General features: G+C 39.3%; 1 protein-coding gene across 1 annotated transcript in view; it reads right to left on the minus strand.

Moving 5' to 3' along the window:
• mta3 (metastasis associated 1 family, member 3) overlaps positions 1-19,571 on the minus strand; it is a 43,488-nt gene that overhangs the window by 22,435 nt on the left and 1,482 nt on the right. The window contains exons 2-3 of the mRNA XM_041815239.1: positions 13,167-13,234; positions 9,121-9,214 (exon numbers count right to left, since the gene is read on the minus strand). Of these exons, the coding sequence (XP_041671173.1) occupies positions 9,121-9,214; positions 13,167-13,234 (162 nt within the window). The remainder of the gene's footprint in view (positions 1-9,120; positions 9,215-13,166; positions 13,235-19,571) is intronic.

The following is a 19,571-nucleotide window of genomic DNA, read 5'->3' on the forward strand; positions in this document are numbered from 1 at the left end:
AACATTTACAGTGCAGGGTGGAAAAAGTATGTGAACCCCTAGGCTAATGACTTCTCCAAGAGCTAACTGGAGCCAGGAGTCAGCCAGCCTGGAGTCCAATCAATGTGATGAGACTGAATGTGTCGGTTAAAGCTGCCCTGCCCTATAAAAAACACACACCAGTTTTGAGTTTGCTGTTCTCAAGAAGCATTGCCTGATGTGAACCATGCCTCGCACAAAAGAGCTCTCAGAAAACCTACGATCAAGAATTGTTGACTTGCATGAAGCTAGAAAGGGTTACAAAAGTATCTCTAAAAGCCTTGATGTTCATGTGTCCACAGTAAGACAGACTGATAGATAAAGTTCAGCACTGTTGCTACTCTCCCTAGGCGTGGTAGTCCTGTAAAGATGACTGCAAGCGCACAGTGCAGAATGCTCAATGAGGTGAAGAAGAATCCTAGAGTGTCAGCTAAAGACTTACAGAAATTTCTGGCACATGCTAACATTTGTGTTGACAAATCTACAATAAGTAAAAAATTAAACAAGAATGGAGTTCATGGGAGGACACCACGGAGGAAGCCACTGCTGTCCAAAAAAAAAACATTGCTGCACGTTTGCAGTTTGCAAAAGAGCACCTGGATGTTCCACAGCACTACTGGCAAAATATTCTGTGGACAGATGAAACCAAAATTGAGTTGTTTAAAAGGAACACACAACACTATGTGTGGAGACGAAAAGGCACAGCACACCAACAACAAAACCTCATCCCTACTGTGAAATATGGTGGAGGGGCCATCATGGTTTTGGGCTGCGTTGCTGCCTCAGGGCCTTGACGGATTGCTGTCATTGACGGAAAAATTAATTCCCAAGTTTATCAAGACATTTTGCAGGAAAACTTAAGACCATCTGTCCATCAACTGAAGCTCAACAGAGGATGGGTGATGCAACAGGACAACGACCCAAAGCATAGAAGTAAATCAACAACAGAATGGCTTCAACAGAAGAAAATACACCTTCTGGAGTGGCCCAGTCAGAGTCCTGACCTCAACCTGATTGAGATGCTGTGGCATGACCTCAAGAGAGCCATTCACACCAGACATCCCAAGAATATTGCTGAACTGAAACAGTTTTGTAAAGAGGAATGGTCCAAAATTCCCCCTGACCGTTATGCAGGTCTGCTCTGCAACTACAGGAAACGTTCGGTTAAGGGTTATTGCTGCCAAAGGAGGGTCAACAACTATTAAATTCAAAGGTTCACATACTTATTCCACCCTGCACTGTGAATGTTTACATGTTTTGTTCAATAAAAAATGAAAACATATTTTTTTGCTTTATTAGTGTAAGCAGACTGTGTTTGTCTATTGTTGTGACTTGAATGAAGATCAGAACACATTTTATGACCAATTTATGCAGAAATCCAAGAAATCTCAAAGGGTTTACATACTTTTTCTTGCAACTGTATTTAGGCTTTTTTTCCACTCAGAGCTCTTTTGACTTATCTTTTAAACATTCATAAGTAAAGCCTAAAACACACCAGCACTGCAATGTCTTATAGCGACATATCATGATCCTCAATTGCCATCCCTAGCACACACAGACAGCAGCGTGTCAATGGTTAAACTCCCCACCAACCACTGCTGGGCCAGATGCTTGTTACCCGAGTTGAGAGCACACTCAGGGCTCACCCTCGCCTCACCAGGTAAGTGAAACTTACCAGTTAAGTGAAACTTACCTGGTGAGACTTATTCTACAACTTAAAAAATAAAAAGATGGCATTAAATTTCTCTATCCATGCTCTCAAACAGAGCTGCTACTATGGCAGTTGGGATGGACCAAACAGCTGTTCTCTCAAGGAAACACTTTGCCAGCTGCAGCCTGCCATGCTGGGTACAGAGCAGTGGCAAAGTGCTGCAACCCATCCACGCTTGTGTGGCCGCAGCAGGTGTGGGTTTGTTCATAGCAAATAAGAAAGGCACTATTTTAAGTATTGAAGAGTATGTAACATTTTTAAAACAGCATCTCCAATTTTAAGTTTTGACAGTTTGGAATGGGGGGGTTCAAGACCGTCAAATCTATGAAAAAACAAGCACATGAATATTTTGCTCTCCTGTGACCTGAGCTGTATTTCTTGTTTGTACCTGTGAAATTAAAAGATTATATCCTGCATGATGACAAGATTCTTAATTTTACAATTGCTGCAAACACCTTATCTTATAAATGTTGCAAAACCAGCTAGAACCCAAGCTGATTCTGGCCTTGTCTTATCTGAAATAAAAAAGCAGCATGCTGTTCAGAGATACAACTTATGCAAAGTGCATGCTTTTTTGCTGCTGCCACTGGCTCATAATGAAAGTTTCTCACCAGAAAACCACAGACATCTACGAGAAGTCGACCTCTTATTTTCCCCTGTGGTTAAAGACCAGTCTCAAGTCTACAGATCTTCACATCAAAATACAAACATCTCGGCGCACAGGTGGCCTAGTCGTCAAGGCACACATCATGTAAGCGGTCGGCCTGGGTTTGAAACTGGCCTGTGGCAGTTTCCCTCATGTCTCTCACCAGCTCTGTTGTCCCTGTTTCCAATTCTGCCCCATGTCCTCCTCTGTCAATAAAGGCATAAATTACATACAGAGTACTCACAATGGTCAAATAAACTTGACTTTGGGGTCAAATGTACCTGGGCACAGTCTTACCTAGAGTGAGACCAGACCAGAAAAGTGGCAGAGTTATGAAGTTTTATCCACCTTGCAAATGAGATTACAGTAATAGCTATAAGCATCTAGGACAAACTTGGTAGGCACTGCTGAGCTGTAAGATTATACCCACAGCAGTTGCCATGACTTAACCTTTCAACTACAAGTCTAGAGGCCAATGTATTTGGTACTTAAGGAGCCTTTTCAGCTGTGAATTCAGCAGTGTTTTTTATTGCTGTCTTTGTCTTTTCTGCTGACCGGCTGGAGGATGACCTACTCCAAAAGCTTTGTGGGATTGGCACATGCTTTAGTAAATGCATATGTCCCTTCATACCATTTGTTTTTGTGATAAAAGATGCTTTATGTTTATAGAGTCAAACCAAATCTGAAAAACTGCTTCCCCACAAACAATCTCTGAACACAAAAGGGAGTATTTAGCAAAACAATGCATTTCTCTCATCTGAGTCTCAGTCACATAAACTTTATGAACCGTTCATTACTGGATCTGCTGCCACTGTCGACTCCTCTTCTCTATCCTCCTCCTCCAAGTTGTAGGATTTGTTTCATTAAGAGGAGATTTCAATTTCCAGTATACTAAAAAATGTTTTATTGTGGCCGAAGGACAAAGTGAAGCATTTCTGGAAACCATTAAAAAGCCTCCCACACAGAACAGGTGTTGTTGTGATAACAGCACTTTCCTCTGCTTCCTCTTTCTCCTCAGAAAGCCACACTCACATTCCAACTCTCCCTCACAGTGGAAGTGATTGAGAAAAAACGTGACACATAAATATGAGCGGTGGCATGTTTTCAAGCACTGCTAGAATGCCAATATTTGGGACTAAATGGTGGCCCTCTTGAGTCTTGAATTACATTAAAAAACAATCATAAGGATGTACACTACAACATGGAGAAGATTTGTTAAATGAAAACCCTATTTGAAGTATCAGCATGATTAGGAAACAGCAGGAAGCCCACAATGTAATTTCACTTACAATGGCTGAAATTAAAATGCTATCAACAACCACACTGGCTTTAACTGTCCTTCTTCAAAGCTTCTGTGAGGAACTTACACATTCACATTGTGTTGATTTTGGCAACCCTTGTGGACCAAGTGGTGCCTCTTATTTTGGACTGTGTATGTGTAAGTAATGTTTTGTTAAAGAAAATACCACATATTTTTATTTCAGATGTCTGATATGCAACTCCTCATGAATCTTCAGCAGTAAGATTAAAAAATATCCTGTTTCAGCAAAATGCCGAGAATAACATGTCTGATCGCTACCCCATGACAGCAGTGACAGGCAACCAGGTTGAAATAATCACTCTTCTCTGTGATGGTCTTGGCTGCTTTTGTAAGCCATGAAGAGGCATCATTTTTCCTTCCAGCCCATTTCATAAACAGATAAAAACTCCTCACAGGAGCTTCATTTAATAACTGACAGTAGTGGTTAAACTTTTTTAGATCCAACTTTTTGACCTCTGATACCACAAAGAAGATCAAGTGAGCAAAGATGTGGGGTACAGTGTTGTAATATTTTCGTTTTGTATTTGAAATCAAGAAGGGGAGGGACGCAGGTGGCCTAGTGGCTTAAGGTGCTGCCCATGTATGCAGTCAGCCTGGGTTCGAATCCGATCTGTGGTACTTTCCCAAATGTATCTCCCCATCTCTCTCATCACTGTTTCCAATTCTGTCCACTATCCTCCTCTGTCAAGAAAGGCATGATAAGCCAAAAAGAAATCTGAAAAAAAAAGGAAATCCTTCACAACAGCTCACTTTAGCTCCTCCCTAAAAGCCAAGATTCAATCTGCACTAACATGGAGTCAGGGAGGTAGTAGATAAAAGACAGGCAACACAAATAAGTCAGTCGTTTAGAGGCATTACAAAGTGCAGCTACAGCTAAGGCTGGATTAGACATTTTAACTGGATTACTATCCTTGTCCCAGTACAAGCAGGACAATCAATTTATTGCTGCAGATGGAGATATGAACCTTTTAAGCTAGTTAGCATGGTCATTTTACCTGTTGACTGTCCTTACAAGTTAGCAAGAGGTAAACTGGTAATATGTCAAAAGTGAAATTTTACAGCTCTGTATATAGTGCAGAGCATAATTGCATATTTCACAAGAATCGTTCAAATAGTGATACAAGCATGAAATTTGGTACATGTACTCTTCAAGGTCTACTCTTTTCAAAAATAACGCTGGCCACGTAAAAATCCAAGATGGCGGTCATTTTCCAAGATGGCTGCCTTGCCTGACCACATTTTGCTTTATTACCCTCGCCGATAAAATCAGCAGGGGGTTATGTAAAGGGTTCCGTGTCTTTGTTTGTTTGTTTGTATGTGTACAAGATAACTTGAGAACGGAAAGTCGAATCTTCACCAAACTTTCAGGGAATATTGGGATAGTGACAGGGAACAATCGATTAGATTTTGGTGATGATCAGCGCACCCGTTCGGTTTTTCGCGGTCTTCGAAATTTTGAACACCATAGTAATCAATGGGAGCGCAAGTTCCTCAGTGGCACTGCTTAGGCATGGGTCTGCTGCCTCAGATGGCCATTCTAGTTTCATTTTATTAAACTGTTGCCTGATTATTTGCTTTAAAATAAAATGTCTATTTGTAACCAACTTCATAAGTTTTGTTTAATTATTGTCATAACATAAAATTTGGTTACAAAGGTGGCATCCAAGATGGCCGCCATTCATACCTAGGCAACTACTGAACATATTTTTTGGTGTGCACATACATTTTTTGGGTCGCAGAATCCAATGGAACCATTTTCAAGTATAGTAAGTACAGAACTGAGGCAATGATGAGAGCTTACAAATGCAATAGAGTGAATTGTCAGCACACAACCAGGGCACACTGGTGACATCGCTGCTGTGTAACTCAGCATGGGGTTCAGTGTCAGCTTTAATAGTAATGTGGTATTAGAGTGGTAGTTGTAGTATAGTTTAGTTTAGTGTCCCAAATGCTGTCTAACAGCCCCATATCAATTAGCTAGTAAACAGTAGTTGGTAGGTATTCGATATAGTTAGATAGCCACACCTGAATTGACGGCGTGCCAGCGCGGGAGAGCCGAGCCAAGAGTAAGGGGGCTCTACATGACTTGCTCATGTAGTTACCCAGATGGTGTACAGATCACACGGGACTTAAGTGACAGCCTCCCGCAACAAGGGCAAAAAAACTGCCTGGCAAACATGGGACATTAGTCCAGAGGCCTCCCCTGTCTTCTCTGAGCTGAGCCAGTACCCTCTCACAGTGGAAGATGGTGACCTGGAGATACTGGAGAAGTTTGTCATACTGATGTATGACAGGTCTAGCACTGCTGCCACTGTGAACGAAGCCAGACTTGACATGTTTGCCAGAAAGCAGAGGCCTTACAAGGCAATTCCACCAACCAGAGCAGCTCTGCTCCAGCACACCAGGCATGTTGCCTACCAGGCTGGCTGTGTTTGGGCCCAGGCAACCAAGTGTCAGCCAGAAGCAGAGATACCTGCTGACTGGGGATGGCAGAAGGTTGGTGAAGCATGGCAGGTCTTCTGGACAGCCAACTCCCCCATAGAACACGAGTTGCCAACAGCTGACCAAATGCAGCTGCAAATCAGGCTGTCATGGCAGGTGCAAGTGCTACAGGCTGGGTCTCACCTGTACAGCTCTGTGCACTTACCATGGTGTAATAGTCACTATTGTCAGCATACACTGGGGACCCTGGTGGTTATTTATGATGGTGGGACCTACACTATTCATAAAGGGTTACATTAACCAATAAATCGATGCCACATTCTTGACTACAAAGATCGTTGCCGGTTCTGACTGAGACATTCTTGATTACTTTGACATCCATTACAAGTACGATGAAATGAACAGTGTACCATTGCTGAACTTTGGCCTTCTTTTGGAACTAACATGGAAGCTGAGAAAATATTTGAATGAATGTAAAACTTTAAGTTTCTTATAAAGGTTTCCTTTGAGTCACCTAACCTTGAAAATATGGGTTTTAAGCCAGGATATGCATAGATCTGTATATATTTTTTTTTTTTCGATAAATACCTTTGGAGGGCAGGATCAAACAAAATAGGATTTTTTTTTTTTTTTTTAGATTTGTTTTTGGGCCTTTTCATGCCTTTATTTGGATAGAGGACAGCGGATAGACTCAGAAACAGGGGCGAGAGTGGGGGAGAGACATGCGGCGAAGGACCTCAGGCCGGATCCGAACCCGGGCTGCCCGCGTACATGGTGCGCGCCTTAACCACTCCACTACCGCTACGCCCGGCAATATTTTTAAATGAAAATATATGTTTCATGGCAGACATCCTTAAAGTTATTTTTGATGCAGCAGTTCAGGTAGCCTTTATGGTTAATGGAACAAGTCCATTAGATTCTCTTACCCGAAAAAGGTAGGATTAGACACAAAAATCATTTGTCTATCTCTGATAGTAGGGGTGAGTATTGACAAGAAACTCACAATACGATACGCATCACGATACTTGGGTCACGATACGATAGTATCACAATATATCAGGATATCATGATATTGTGATATATTGCAATATTCTACACAGTTAACTAAGAAAAATACAGAGATGATGTATATGTAAGTCACACAATGCGTTGGTGGTGTTCCCGGTATATTTCACGGCAGCACAACAGAGCTTGCAAATGGCATTTCCTTTCTTTAACTTGCTGTTTGTGCTCACACAAACGTGTGAGCAAGTCGTATTTTACGAACAACTCGGCTAAAATATGAATGTTCATTTTTTACCAAAAAAATTGATATTAAGAGTTGAAGTATCGATATTGTATTGGATGTCACAGTATCGGGATATATTGCCATATCGGTATTTTTTCACAACTCTATCTAATAGTAGCTGAGAAATGGTGAAATTTGTCTTTTGCGGCAGCGATCTTGGACGCCATCTTGGTTAAAGTCTAATATGCAACTGCCATGGACAAAATTATCTTCACTTGCCATTTTAGTGTCCAAAAACCTAGACTTGGACAATAATTGTAGGTGTTTTTTAACCCATTACAATGGGCTCAGTGTGATGTGTTGGCCATCTTAGAAAATGGTCGCCATCTTGGATTTTTGCGTGGCCAGCGTTATTTTTGAAAAGAGTAGACCTTGAAGAGTACATGTACCAAATTTCATGCTTGTATCATCATTTAAACGATGATTTCACTTATCTGCTCCACTAATATCCTGCACATACGCTTCACTCCACCTTTGACACAAATGCAATGCTCATTATCCATCTTGCTCAGTGGTACTTAACCTTATCCTAACCAAGAGTCACATCATCTTGAAAATATTTTTTTGCGAGAGCCACAATCAAAAACCAGGGATCTAAGGCAGATTTATAGATCAACTGATCCATAATTGAGATGAGTGTGGTTAAATGGGATGCAATAGACCACATAGAAATGCCTGTAAAGTGTCAGAAGAAATAATACGTCACTGATAATGAGTATGTATTTTATGTCAGTTCCACTTGGTCTAAAGTCTTGTGTGTGATGAGTCTGAGCTATGATGCTATCATGGTTAGCTATTTAGATATTCAAATCTCATATTTGGATATTTACTGTAAACTTCTGTTAACTTAAGAGATGCTTTGTGTATTGTTCCACTCAATGCTTTAAGCTAAAGGGGGAGGAGCCTCATATTGTCTTTGCCCAAGGCCTCCAACTGACTAAAACTGACCCTGCCTCTTACCTGCAGCTCTTCCAGACGCATTGTTCCACCTTGCCCCCCTTTTTTTTATCTTTGGTTTTCTGTTTCTGCTCTTTTGGCAGTATTTATTATCCATAATACATTCAAATAAAACATCCATGTTTCGAAAGTTTCACTAGATATTACACTACCTAAACATGTGTGTGAGGCTTGTTGATGATGGCACATATCGCAAAAATTATCATAAAATACAAGTGTGGGAGAGCATTGGCAGGAAGTGACTGAAGATAATTATTCAATCAAGGGCACAAGAAGCTCCAGTTTGAACAGAAAACAGCACACCTCAATGAAAGAACTTACTAAAGACTAAGTTCATTCACCAGTGGACTTCCTCTGCTCTCTTTCTTTTCAGCACATTCCCCAGTCGTGCATGCACCCAACAGTAATATTACACAGATAAAAAATTAAACTTTTCATTTACATTTGGCAATTAAAGCCTGCCTTCCTTGTGTGTAAATTAGATTTATTGATGTGAAATGTGCCCGATGAACACCAAAATAGATTTTAAAACACAAAAGAAGACATGCATTTCATAATTTTAAAGAGGTGCAGAAAATTGGTTCCATAAAATAGATCAGTGCTTGACACATTTTGAGTTTTATGCTAGGGGTATATTTATGTGCACATTTAAGTTGAAGGGTCTGTGTTATTCATTCATGTAAGACCTGAGCAATGGGTTGTGTGTCTGAATGCGAGAGACAGGAACTTTTACTCACTTGCATGTTTGTCTGCGAGCTGGATGAGGCTGTGGGAAATATCTCGCCTTCTGTAGAAACACACCACCTTTGCCTCCACGTTCCCGCTGGCTGTCTGAAACACAGAGAGGAGCTAGGTTTAGTGAAAGAGCTGGCAACACCTCCATGCATGAGCCTCTAATTTCTCAAGAGGCCTTGCTCCTTTGTGTAATTGTCAAGCTATGCTGCTATGACAGGCTGACCAGAGCAGCGATAGAGCTTTTGACCAGATGATTGATTGATTGTCTCGGTGTAATTAGGCTGACAGACTTAAAGACTGAGCCAGTATTAAATGTCATGACTGATGGAGAGTAAAAGGTATGAGTGGGTATTACTGGGATTTTCATAACTGTGTTCAACTCCCGCTGCTCTTCCAGCTAAACTGCAGGCCAAGAACAGATGCTTTAAATAGCTGGAAACTCCTCGTTCACAGATAAGACATGGGTCAAATATTATAATCACAACACTTTACAATAAAAATTTCCCAAACTCAGATTCCGTCGTGATGGCTCAGTGTTATCAATTTGATTACAAGTCTTCTCTTTCTGTTTCTGCTTAACAGGTGATTTAATGCTTTAAGAACTTATAAAAATGTCATATTTGACAGTTTTGTCCAACTTGAATGTGACTCTTGAAGCACTTTGTGCACTGCATCATCAGGATAGAGGAGAAATGCTGAGAGAAGATGTGACCAATACTAACAAAGAGTCACTGAACTTACAATAACAACAATTTTATTTATACATAGGTAGGGTACCCTCCACGGACTCCAACACTTGGGAATTTTGCATCTTGCATGTTTCTACAGTTAAATTCAACTGGTTTCCGCGGCTACCACCACAAGTAAGCATCTTCATTTAGAATCTCACTGTTGTATGTTGCCAATATTCTCCAATTTTACACACTGCACCTTTACAGGTAATATCAATATAATGAACAGATATACTGATACCAGTATCTACTATCAGTACCAATATCAAGCCTAAAAACTCGTACTCGTAAAACAATGCAGATACTGTATTCAGTATGATTTTAAAGTACGGTGTTAGCCTCTTATTATTAGGGATGTGGATCACTAATTTTTATTGATATTGATACCCTTATCAATACTCCTTATTGATCTTGATACTTTCTATAGTTTGGTGGAAGGACGAAATGAGGGCAAATATTCAAACTACAAGTGGTCTTAGATGAGTAGTGCTTGAGTTAAAAAGCTGTGATTTAGTCTGTCACATCTATTTTATGTGCTTCAAATATAAGCACATTCTTCATATTCACAGCTGCATTTATTGAAGTTTCTCATCAAAAAGTTTTTGCTGTGACATTTGAACATATAACATATAGAATGCAGTTGTCTAATTTACTGATGTTACCTGAATGCATCATATTTTCCATCTTTCAGCTTGTTAAGTTTGCTAATTAACTTCAATTTTGCAGATTCCACCACAGATTTCTACACCAGATTCATATTTTTACATTTTGGAGCACTTTTCAGCATTTTTCTGAGCAGCTGAAGAAAACTGTCCTTTACATTATCAAGTACTCATATTTGTACTCAGTATCAATGAGTGCCCAGATGCAAGTTCTGTACAAGGTCTGGATTAGGGCTGCAGCAATAGATTCTTTTTGTAATTGAGTGCTCAATCGATTTTTCTGACGATTAATCAAGTACTCTAACAAGAAATATTGCATTGTTTTAATCTGTCACTTTTGCTTTTCAGGAGAAGTAGTACTAGACAAATGAGAAAAGAAGCTGGGTCCCTTAAATGAACTATTTCTTTATTAAAAATTGGTATTAACAGGTTCTCCAAAGAAAATATATTTTACAAAGTGCAATGAAGTTCTGAAGACAGTTTACATTTATTAAAGTTACAAGGAAAGTAAGTTAAATAATGACATTAGATTATGCCATATTTGGGGTTTTAGGGATCCTCTTCCAGGACATTTGAGTGCCAACACTTTATTTCTTCTATTGTAGTTTATTTCTATTTTCCAATTTGTCATTACAGAGATACCTCATCATTTTAATATCCTCTAGTTTATGCATGAATGTAATATTTCACATTCTAGCAAGAATAAAGTTTCATCATTCACACAGTGGTCTGATGATGTCTGGAAGGTGAATCTTTAGATTACAGGAATGTGGTCTATTTTTCACAGGGTGTTCACTCTTAATTTTTTGCACATTTTTGTTTGTGAGCTCATCCACCATAGAAATCTGACCTTTAAGACCATCCACTGACATGGAGAACACATTTTAAGGGTTAACGCTGCTTCTATGACCTGTTGAATCCTGACTACATGATGATGAACTTTGACCTATTTAGTCTCAGTCACTGTCTGTGGCAATAGCGTGTTTTTATTTTATTGGTGTCAATTCATTATCAATATAAGTCTTATCAAATTATTCAGGATGCTGAAACTTTTGGAAAAATATGCTGTAATCAAGATGTCAGTGTGCTGAATTTTAAATAATTTATAATTAAATATATAACGTGTGCATGCGGAAGAGAGAGAAAAGTTTATGAATCTCCCTGAAGTCTGCAGACACAAACTGAGCGATGTCTCACAGCAGCGAGTCATGCAGGCGAGATCAACTCAGAGATTTGCGTAGGTTCACCGGTGCAGGAATAGTGCCATATTTGCCATAAAGCCACGACCAATGGATGCATAAAAACGCAGGACAAGTGCCTGTAAACATCAGTGCATCAACTTGTCTTCCTTCGTGATTTTCACACCTCAAATCATGCATGTTACGTTATAGTAACAGCCAAAACAAGTACATTGTGTCACACAAATAGCCGTCCATGCGAAACACAGCACGCCGTGCAACACAGAGGACACTGCGCAAAATTACAGCATGGGTGTATATGGATACAGGACTGATTTAAGTGAAGCCTTGAGGTTTCAGCCCTAGTCTGTATAAATGTGATATCGGTGCATCCCTACACAACACTAAATCACATCATACAGAATCCTGAAGACTGTATCAAGGTTCATACTGAACAGTCATTTCATCCCAATAAAAACAATTCTAATCAAGACTTAAACTTTACTTTTCTGTGTCCTTTACTGACATCTGAAGAACAAAGAAAATCTCAGGTCTTTGCTTTCATCTTAGCGGCTGTATTTACATTAGTTTTACAACCAAACAACCAGCCACAGAGTAGGAAATCTGTGTCCACATTACCACAGCAAACAACAAACATCCCTAGTGTACCCTGGTACTTGTGTCTTTTTTATGAGGTGTTTTAGTCCAAATAGAGATGATATCTAAGCTGAAACAACCTCTGACTGAGGATGGTTTTTGTTTTTAAAGGCACACTTTCAAAGAGACACATCTTTAGTGTAGATGCAGCCTCTTCATAATAGCTTTATTTGTTGCACAGATTGCATCATACAGCAGGGAGTTCCTTTTATTAGTCTACCCCCTTTATCTCTTACTAAAATAGCAATGTCCCCTACCTTAACTTTTTAATGCACCATTCTATTCAGGCTAATATTGACCTGATCTGACATTTTCCCACCCACATCTGATGTCAACATGCATTTATCTGTGTAACTGAGTGCAAATGGAAACTGGAGGGATCTAGTCTCACAGGCATTTTATAGATTCTATAAAATGTCTTACTTTCCCTCTGGTCTGAACTAAAATAACGTGAGGAAATTACTAAAACATGGGAGTGAAGTGTTCAAATGCTGTCAGAAAAACATCAGTCCATGTTCATTTTCAGAGCTGGTATTAACTGATCTTTAATCAAAAGCTAGTTGAGCTCTTGCCAAAGTTCATCACAATAATGAATCCACGCCTACACACACATTATCTCCCACAGGTGTGTCCTGTGATACCAACGGCAGTTAGGAGGAGACAAGGAACACTCGCACATTTCATCAAATTACAAACATTTAAGTCACAAACATCATTGCAAAGAGGCGGAGGGGAGAGGAACAGAGAGGAATCCTAGCTATTTGACCTCAGGCACCAAAAAGGCATAAACACACACAAAATGACACAAACAGCTCAGTACCTTGTTGAGTTCTTCTATTCGGCGGATCAGGTAAGGGTTACTGGAGGAGTTCTCGAAAAACACATAATCTGCAACAGATAAAAACACACTCCATCAGATCAGTTACACACAACATGTAAGACTGACACATCAGTGACAAATTCATTGGGTTTACCTGTAAAAAGAAACAAATGGAAGAGCAATTCTGTTGTGTTAATTTAGAGGATTATACTGCTCAGTTCTGCTTTACACTTTCAGAAACGTATTTATTCAACAATGTGATCAATGCTTGTGTCATACTTTGCAGTAGTGTTGAATTAGGCTGCATTATTTGGAGAAAGGTTTCTAATATTTTGCCTACAGCATTTGCAAATAAGGAGGGGGATGGGACACCATTCAGTATAATGCAGTTCAGTTCAGAACTGGGGCTGCACACGTTTTACAGTTTTGTCATTAATGCAGTATGAGCAAACACTAACTATACACATAGCAAAAATCGGAATTTATCACAGCAAATAAAGTAGATTTATGTTAAATATCAGTGTTTTCTAACAGAGCGCGCTGAGAGACACCATCACGGCATTATATTGATACTAAAGTGATGTACAAGGTGCATCATTTTAGATTAGATCACATAAAAAATATGGAGTTATTGTAACTTTCAAACTTGCTTGTAGTTGGCATAAAAATATAAGCTACCACAACTAACTTATCCCACAGTGTTGTAATGCCCTTTAACTTGACAATAAAGTTATTCAATGAACCGAGCATGTAGTATTAGTTCAGGCAGGCTTCAGAGTCAAGCAATGCCATAATTGAGATCGGCTGATCTAAAACAACCCTCATCAGCTGATGGCCAACTGGTTAAATCTAAGCTATTGGCTAATAACTCTAATGGTGCCTTATTTAAACTGCTCTTGTGTGTCTATGCTCTACCGCTCTCTCTGGAAGCTGCTCTTGCAGCCCTCCTCCACCCCAGCTATCCCATGATTCTGCTTCTGACTAAATCAACGTCATTCTGTTGTCACTGACGCCTGGTCTGCTCAGGGTTTTTGCTGCTACTCTCCCTGCCATAGGCTTTACTTATCAGCATAGGAAGAGCAGGAACAGCACACGTTCCTGTGCTGTTCCTGCTCATTGCTTTCCACGTAGGCCTGTGGAAGGGCATGGGGATCCCAGAACAGCCATACCACCAAACATATATAATGACAATAAATGTTTATTAACTACTTATAAAGAAATATTTATAGCCCCAAATCATGTGTGTTTTTTGATAAAGTGGTCCTGAGTGAAATAAGAATAAATCAATATTGAGTGCAAATACATTACTGTAAGCCAGTCTATAGCAAACATAAAAATGTTGAGTCTTCTGATAAACGAATGCTTTCAATGTTAAACAGGGAGTCAATTTTAGTTTACTGCTTCTTTCATAATATCTGGGCCAGTGGAGGAGGCCTGCAAGTAGAGGTCTGTAGCCAGACTGTCATATGTGACATTATTTAGTCGCCATCAGATAAAGCTGAAGTCAACTATAAGCTACTCTCAGAATAACTGATACCATTTTAGTGGTTTAAAAGAGCCTGCTTTTGGATTAATTCTTGATTCAGGAGAACCATGCTACAAAATTGTCCTTGTGTCAAGGATGAAATTCAACAGAGGACATGCTGTAAGTTATAACAAATGAGCACCTGTTTTTAGTTTATTTTTCGCTGATTGGCAGATCATTAAGCCAGTACTCAATGTTATTGAACTTTGCATTTTCTATCCATATCATTCAGGCACCTATAAATCACACATATAAGGATGAGTGTTTTGAGACATTTTCAAAATTTTACAACCAATTTTTATAGAACAAGTGACACTTGCTATATCACACCCTACTATTGTCAATGTTACTTAAACACCAACTTTCTCCAACAATTTCACAGTATCCTTGTATTTGTTAAAATAAAAAGGGAATGCATTTTTTTCATCATTTGTATCATCTAGCACCGTTAACTATCTTAGCTGTTTTCTTCTTGAGTTTAATAAAGGTCTATAAGCAAACTCTGACATAAATGGCATTCAAGGTGCATGGCTTCCCAACGCATTCACCATCTTCACTTTATCAAAAAAGTTCCAAACACATCTTGCCAGTGAAACTGAACACAGGGATGTCTTCAACACTGAACAAACTCAGCAGCTGCACTGGTCTATTTTTTTTGTCATATGGATCAGTCTAGGTATAGTGGGAAAACGGATCACTGCATTTAATACAAATTATGAAACTCTTGCTGGATTTCAACTGGATTTGCTCTAAAAATGCACAAGATTGGTGCATTTAACTTGAAACATTTTTTAGTGAGGGGAACATGCTCCCGGACCCCTGTAGAAGGTTTGGGGTCCCCCATCACAGTCTTCAAAAATCCTGTGGGGAAAAACTGCTTTGGTCCTTAAAGCATGAAATGTACAGTTTAAGGATGAACAAATTAACAGATTTCAGTCCTTAAAACACATCTTAAAGCGTAAGGAATGATCATGAATAAAGAAAAAGACTTAGGCTGACGTAGGTCTGTTGGTCCAGCCTAAAACTCCACTTATTTATTCGTTCATACGACCAATATTCACAGCTGATAAAGACAGATTTTTATAGTCAGAACATCAGCTGTAAATATCGGCTGAAGTTTTCATATCTGCCAATACTGACAATTCACCATTTTTAGCTATACTATACAAACAAAACTACCAACACTATTCAATGCCATCTCGAAAAGTGCTAGGTACCACTGTTAACTTACACATAACCATAATCCCCTATAAAAATTGTTTTCACTGGTTATATTCTTTATCAAATCCCTCACTGTCTTATTATCAGTTTTTAACAGATCAAAGAGGTAGGCCAGCAAAAGTTTCCATTTTTTTGACAATATCTTGGAAACATCCAACTAAGAAACTGCCACAAATAATCTTCAAAATGTAGAATTTTTCAGATCTGTCATACTGGATTGAATTCAGTTTAAAATGCACACCTCAAAAAGCAACTAGGGTGTGTATGTAATTCTTAACTTGTATATTTCCAACACCATCCCATTTCCACCTTACTGAAACAAAAACCAAACAAAGAAAACAGGGTGAGCCAGTTCTCATTTTTTTTCCTTCAGTAAAGCCAACACTAGAAGTATTTATATCTGTTATGAAAGTCACAACAATCAGCAATTGTAACAACAAGGTCGAGGATAAAAACATATCTAAAGACTGTTTGTTTGTACTCTCCAAATGTAGTAAGCAAGCTTGACAGAATATCAAATTCCAAAGCAGGTTTATATGCACTGCTTCATTTTTCAAAGTCTATGACACAGTAACCATACTGTTAAAGTCTTCTAAGGGAAATAAACAGAAGGGATATCTCTAATTCAGAGTTCTCAACAGTTCATCGGCAAAATCCACATAAACATGACTTCTAGCCTGAGGACACAGCCTGATTCGACCCAGCCTGGACTTGATATACTGTTAGCCTTTCAGGCCATGCCTCGCACTGTATTTGAGTCTTAAAAAAAACTGTAATAACTAAGACCTACACACTAACTACTTAATGAAAAGATAAATATGTCAAATCACATGCATTTGGTGAGTCTACTAATCAAGGCTTTCAAAACCTGTATTACTTTGATGCCAGATGTTTTATTAATTTGATTAGAAAACACAAACTCTTAGTAGTATATAGTATAAATAGGTACCAAAGATTAGAGAGAAGTCCAATTATCAGCAATATTCAACCAAAAGTTGCCACAAGCAATAGAGAGTGAGAGAACTGTGTAAACTGCACAAGGATGTTGGCAACACCTCTGCAAGTAATAGGGCAATTTATGGTCAGATCAGACTACCAGGGCAAGGAGTTATATTCACCCCTATGGGGTATGTTCTGCCTTCACTATAGGAACATTCACAGAACGGTTTCATAGTGTGATACTGACGCCCTTCTGTGACATTTCACCTTTTCAGTGAATGGCACAGAAGCACAAAAGGAGTACAAAGTAATTTCCCCCCTGTGCAAGCTTCTTAGGTTGTAACAGAGGTGTTACAAAGGTTGTAACAGGGTCGATACAGCCAGCAGAGGAGCAAAGTGCTATGTGATTCAGGGGTGTAACAGTATTTATATTGACCCAAGCGGTGACAGTTCAGGGGTCACAGTTCGGCACATGTAGTCTCATGATGATAACATTTCAATTATTCCTGCAGTCTATGGTCTGAATTAAGAAAAACGACACACATGACTGTATTCTCATCAATATAGGTGGCAGGAAGTGTTAGCTAACCGCTTAGAAACAGCCAACGAAGGAGAAACAGCTATTAAAAAAAAAAAAAAAAACATGCCAAGAAGAAACGCTAGCTATGGGTGCAGTATCAGAGGGGTGACAAGACTAACTGGCTTCTTCCCATCCTCCACACTGTTTTTAAAAAGCCTCTGCATGTAAAAGCAGGGACTTTAGCTATGCCAATACAGTTTGGAACCCTTACACAGGTATGCAGGAGTACAGAACAGCGGCTATGAGTGTGTATTTATGCCCTTTGCTTAGACTCGTTACAACGTCCCAGCCTGTGTTTACGAGTTATTCTGTGGTCCTTCACTGACCAGTACAAGTCATGATTTTTCACCAGGGAAACACACTTTAGCAGGTGTTCTCTACCCCTACATATCAGCCTATAGCGTTTAAAGTCCTGTTTACTAACAACTACATGACGATGTCAAGGCACCAGGGCCCTATGATTTCCGCGTTAACGGAATCGCGGACAGAATCGCGGAAATGGCCAATAAAAACGGAATCTACCATCTACCAAATTGAATGAATTTGACTGAAATGCTGTTTTTTTTTCTAGAAAGAGGAACGTATATCCGGGCAATATGTTCCTGGGATCACTTGTGCCTCACTTCACAAACACTCACCCCGCCCCCTCCTAAACAATACAAAGCATGTCAAAGCAGCTGCACAAAACACCAGCAAACATCACGTAGCTCAACACGGGGCAGTACAAGGCAACGTAATGTTGCACCTTCAAGAAAAGTCATCCATGCTTCCAAGTTATTTTACCTCACCACACCAGAGATGTTACATTTGAGTATCATTTAGCTTAATAATTCCTCCTGTAGATACTGTAGTTCCCTTTGGTTGCTTAACGAGCCAGTACGTGTCTGCTTTAACGTAGCGGTCTGATATGAGGCAGACGGAGAGACAGCGAGGATGGAGGGAGATGAGGAGAGAACTGTTACAGTCAGGGGTAGAACAATGCAGCATCAAACTGCATGGACTGTTATGGGCTGAAAGAGGAAAGAAAATGTAGTTAACAGGTTTACTTTTAACCATTTAACTTTAATGTTATTTTCTTATTAAGTTACTATCACTCTGTGTTTGAGATAACAGAAGGATTCCTTCATTTACATTATAAACATCAGTAAGGATGTGATTACACATGTGGACGTGTCTTGAAATGTTGGAAATATCTGACTATTACACTGGTTATAATTGTTTTATATCAGGGTTAACCAAACAATGGCTCCTGGGCCAACTGTGGCCCTTTATCAATAAATTTAAGGTTATTTCTATTTAATTAGTGAAAGTTTTATTCATTTACATAAACAGGACACTCTTTTTTATGGTAAAATTAGTGGTAAGGTACGGTAAGGAAAAAACTGACTTTGGCAAAAAATAAAACAGATTTCAAAGGGCCCTATGGCACTCTACATAAATCATAACTTTGGTACCTTAAAAGGCTCTAAAATACAGATATTTTTTCAGCATCACATTGTATTCATTTTATCACTCTCATGAGATATTAGACTATTCATTTCTCCATTGCTTTATTTTGCACTTTTATGTTTTTACTCTTTTTTTCATGATTAATATAACACAGCCTAGCAACATATCACAGGTAGTTCTAACACTTGTAATATCAAACTGTAAGCTACTTGATGGTCAGATTGAAAATTATAAATGAGGGGAACCCAGAATTAGGCCTATAAATTCAGGACTTTGTTTCCTTTTTTAGCCGATGAACTGAATCAATACCAAGCCATGACCCAAAAACCAAGGTACGAATCGAACTGTGGCCTTGGTGAACCGTACACCCCTAGTGTGAATTCATGTTGTGCATGCACGACTGACTGCACGCATGCGTGGAGCCCTTGCTGTGAGTTTATGTGCCCTGCTCTCTCACGCTTCTGCAACACTGTAACCCGCTTTGAGTTGGCACTAATTTGACACAGTGTAGAAATTAATATCAAGATATAAAGGTGTAATAACTGCAGAAATACTCAGGGCTTTAGACTTTTTGTAGGAGTTTTCCTGCTCTTTTGGTGATTAGAAAAAATGAACCAATACTGGCTCCCTCTGGCTTTTAATTGTGTGGTTATAGTATGGACACAGGAAGCTTTACTGCCTTTACTGTCAT

The sequence above is a fragment of the Cheilinus undulatus genome, linkage group 20 (assembly GCF_018320785.1).
Source record: "Cheilinus undulatus linkage group 20, ASM1832078v1, whole genome shotgun sequence".
NCBI lineage: Eukaryota > Metazoa > Chordata > Actinopteri > Labriformes > Labridae > Cheilinus > Cheilinus undulatus.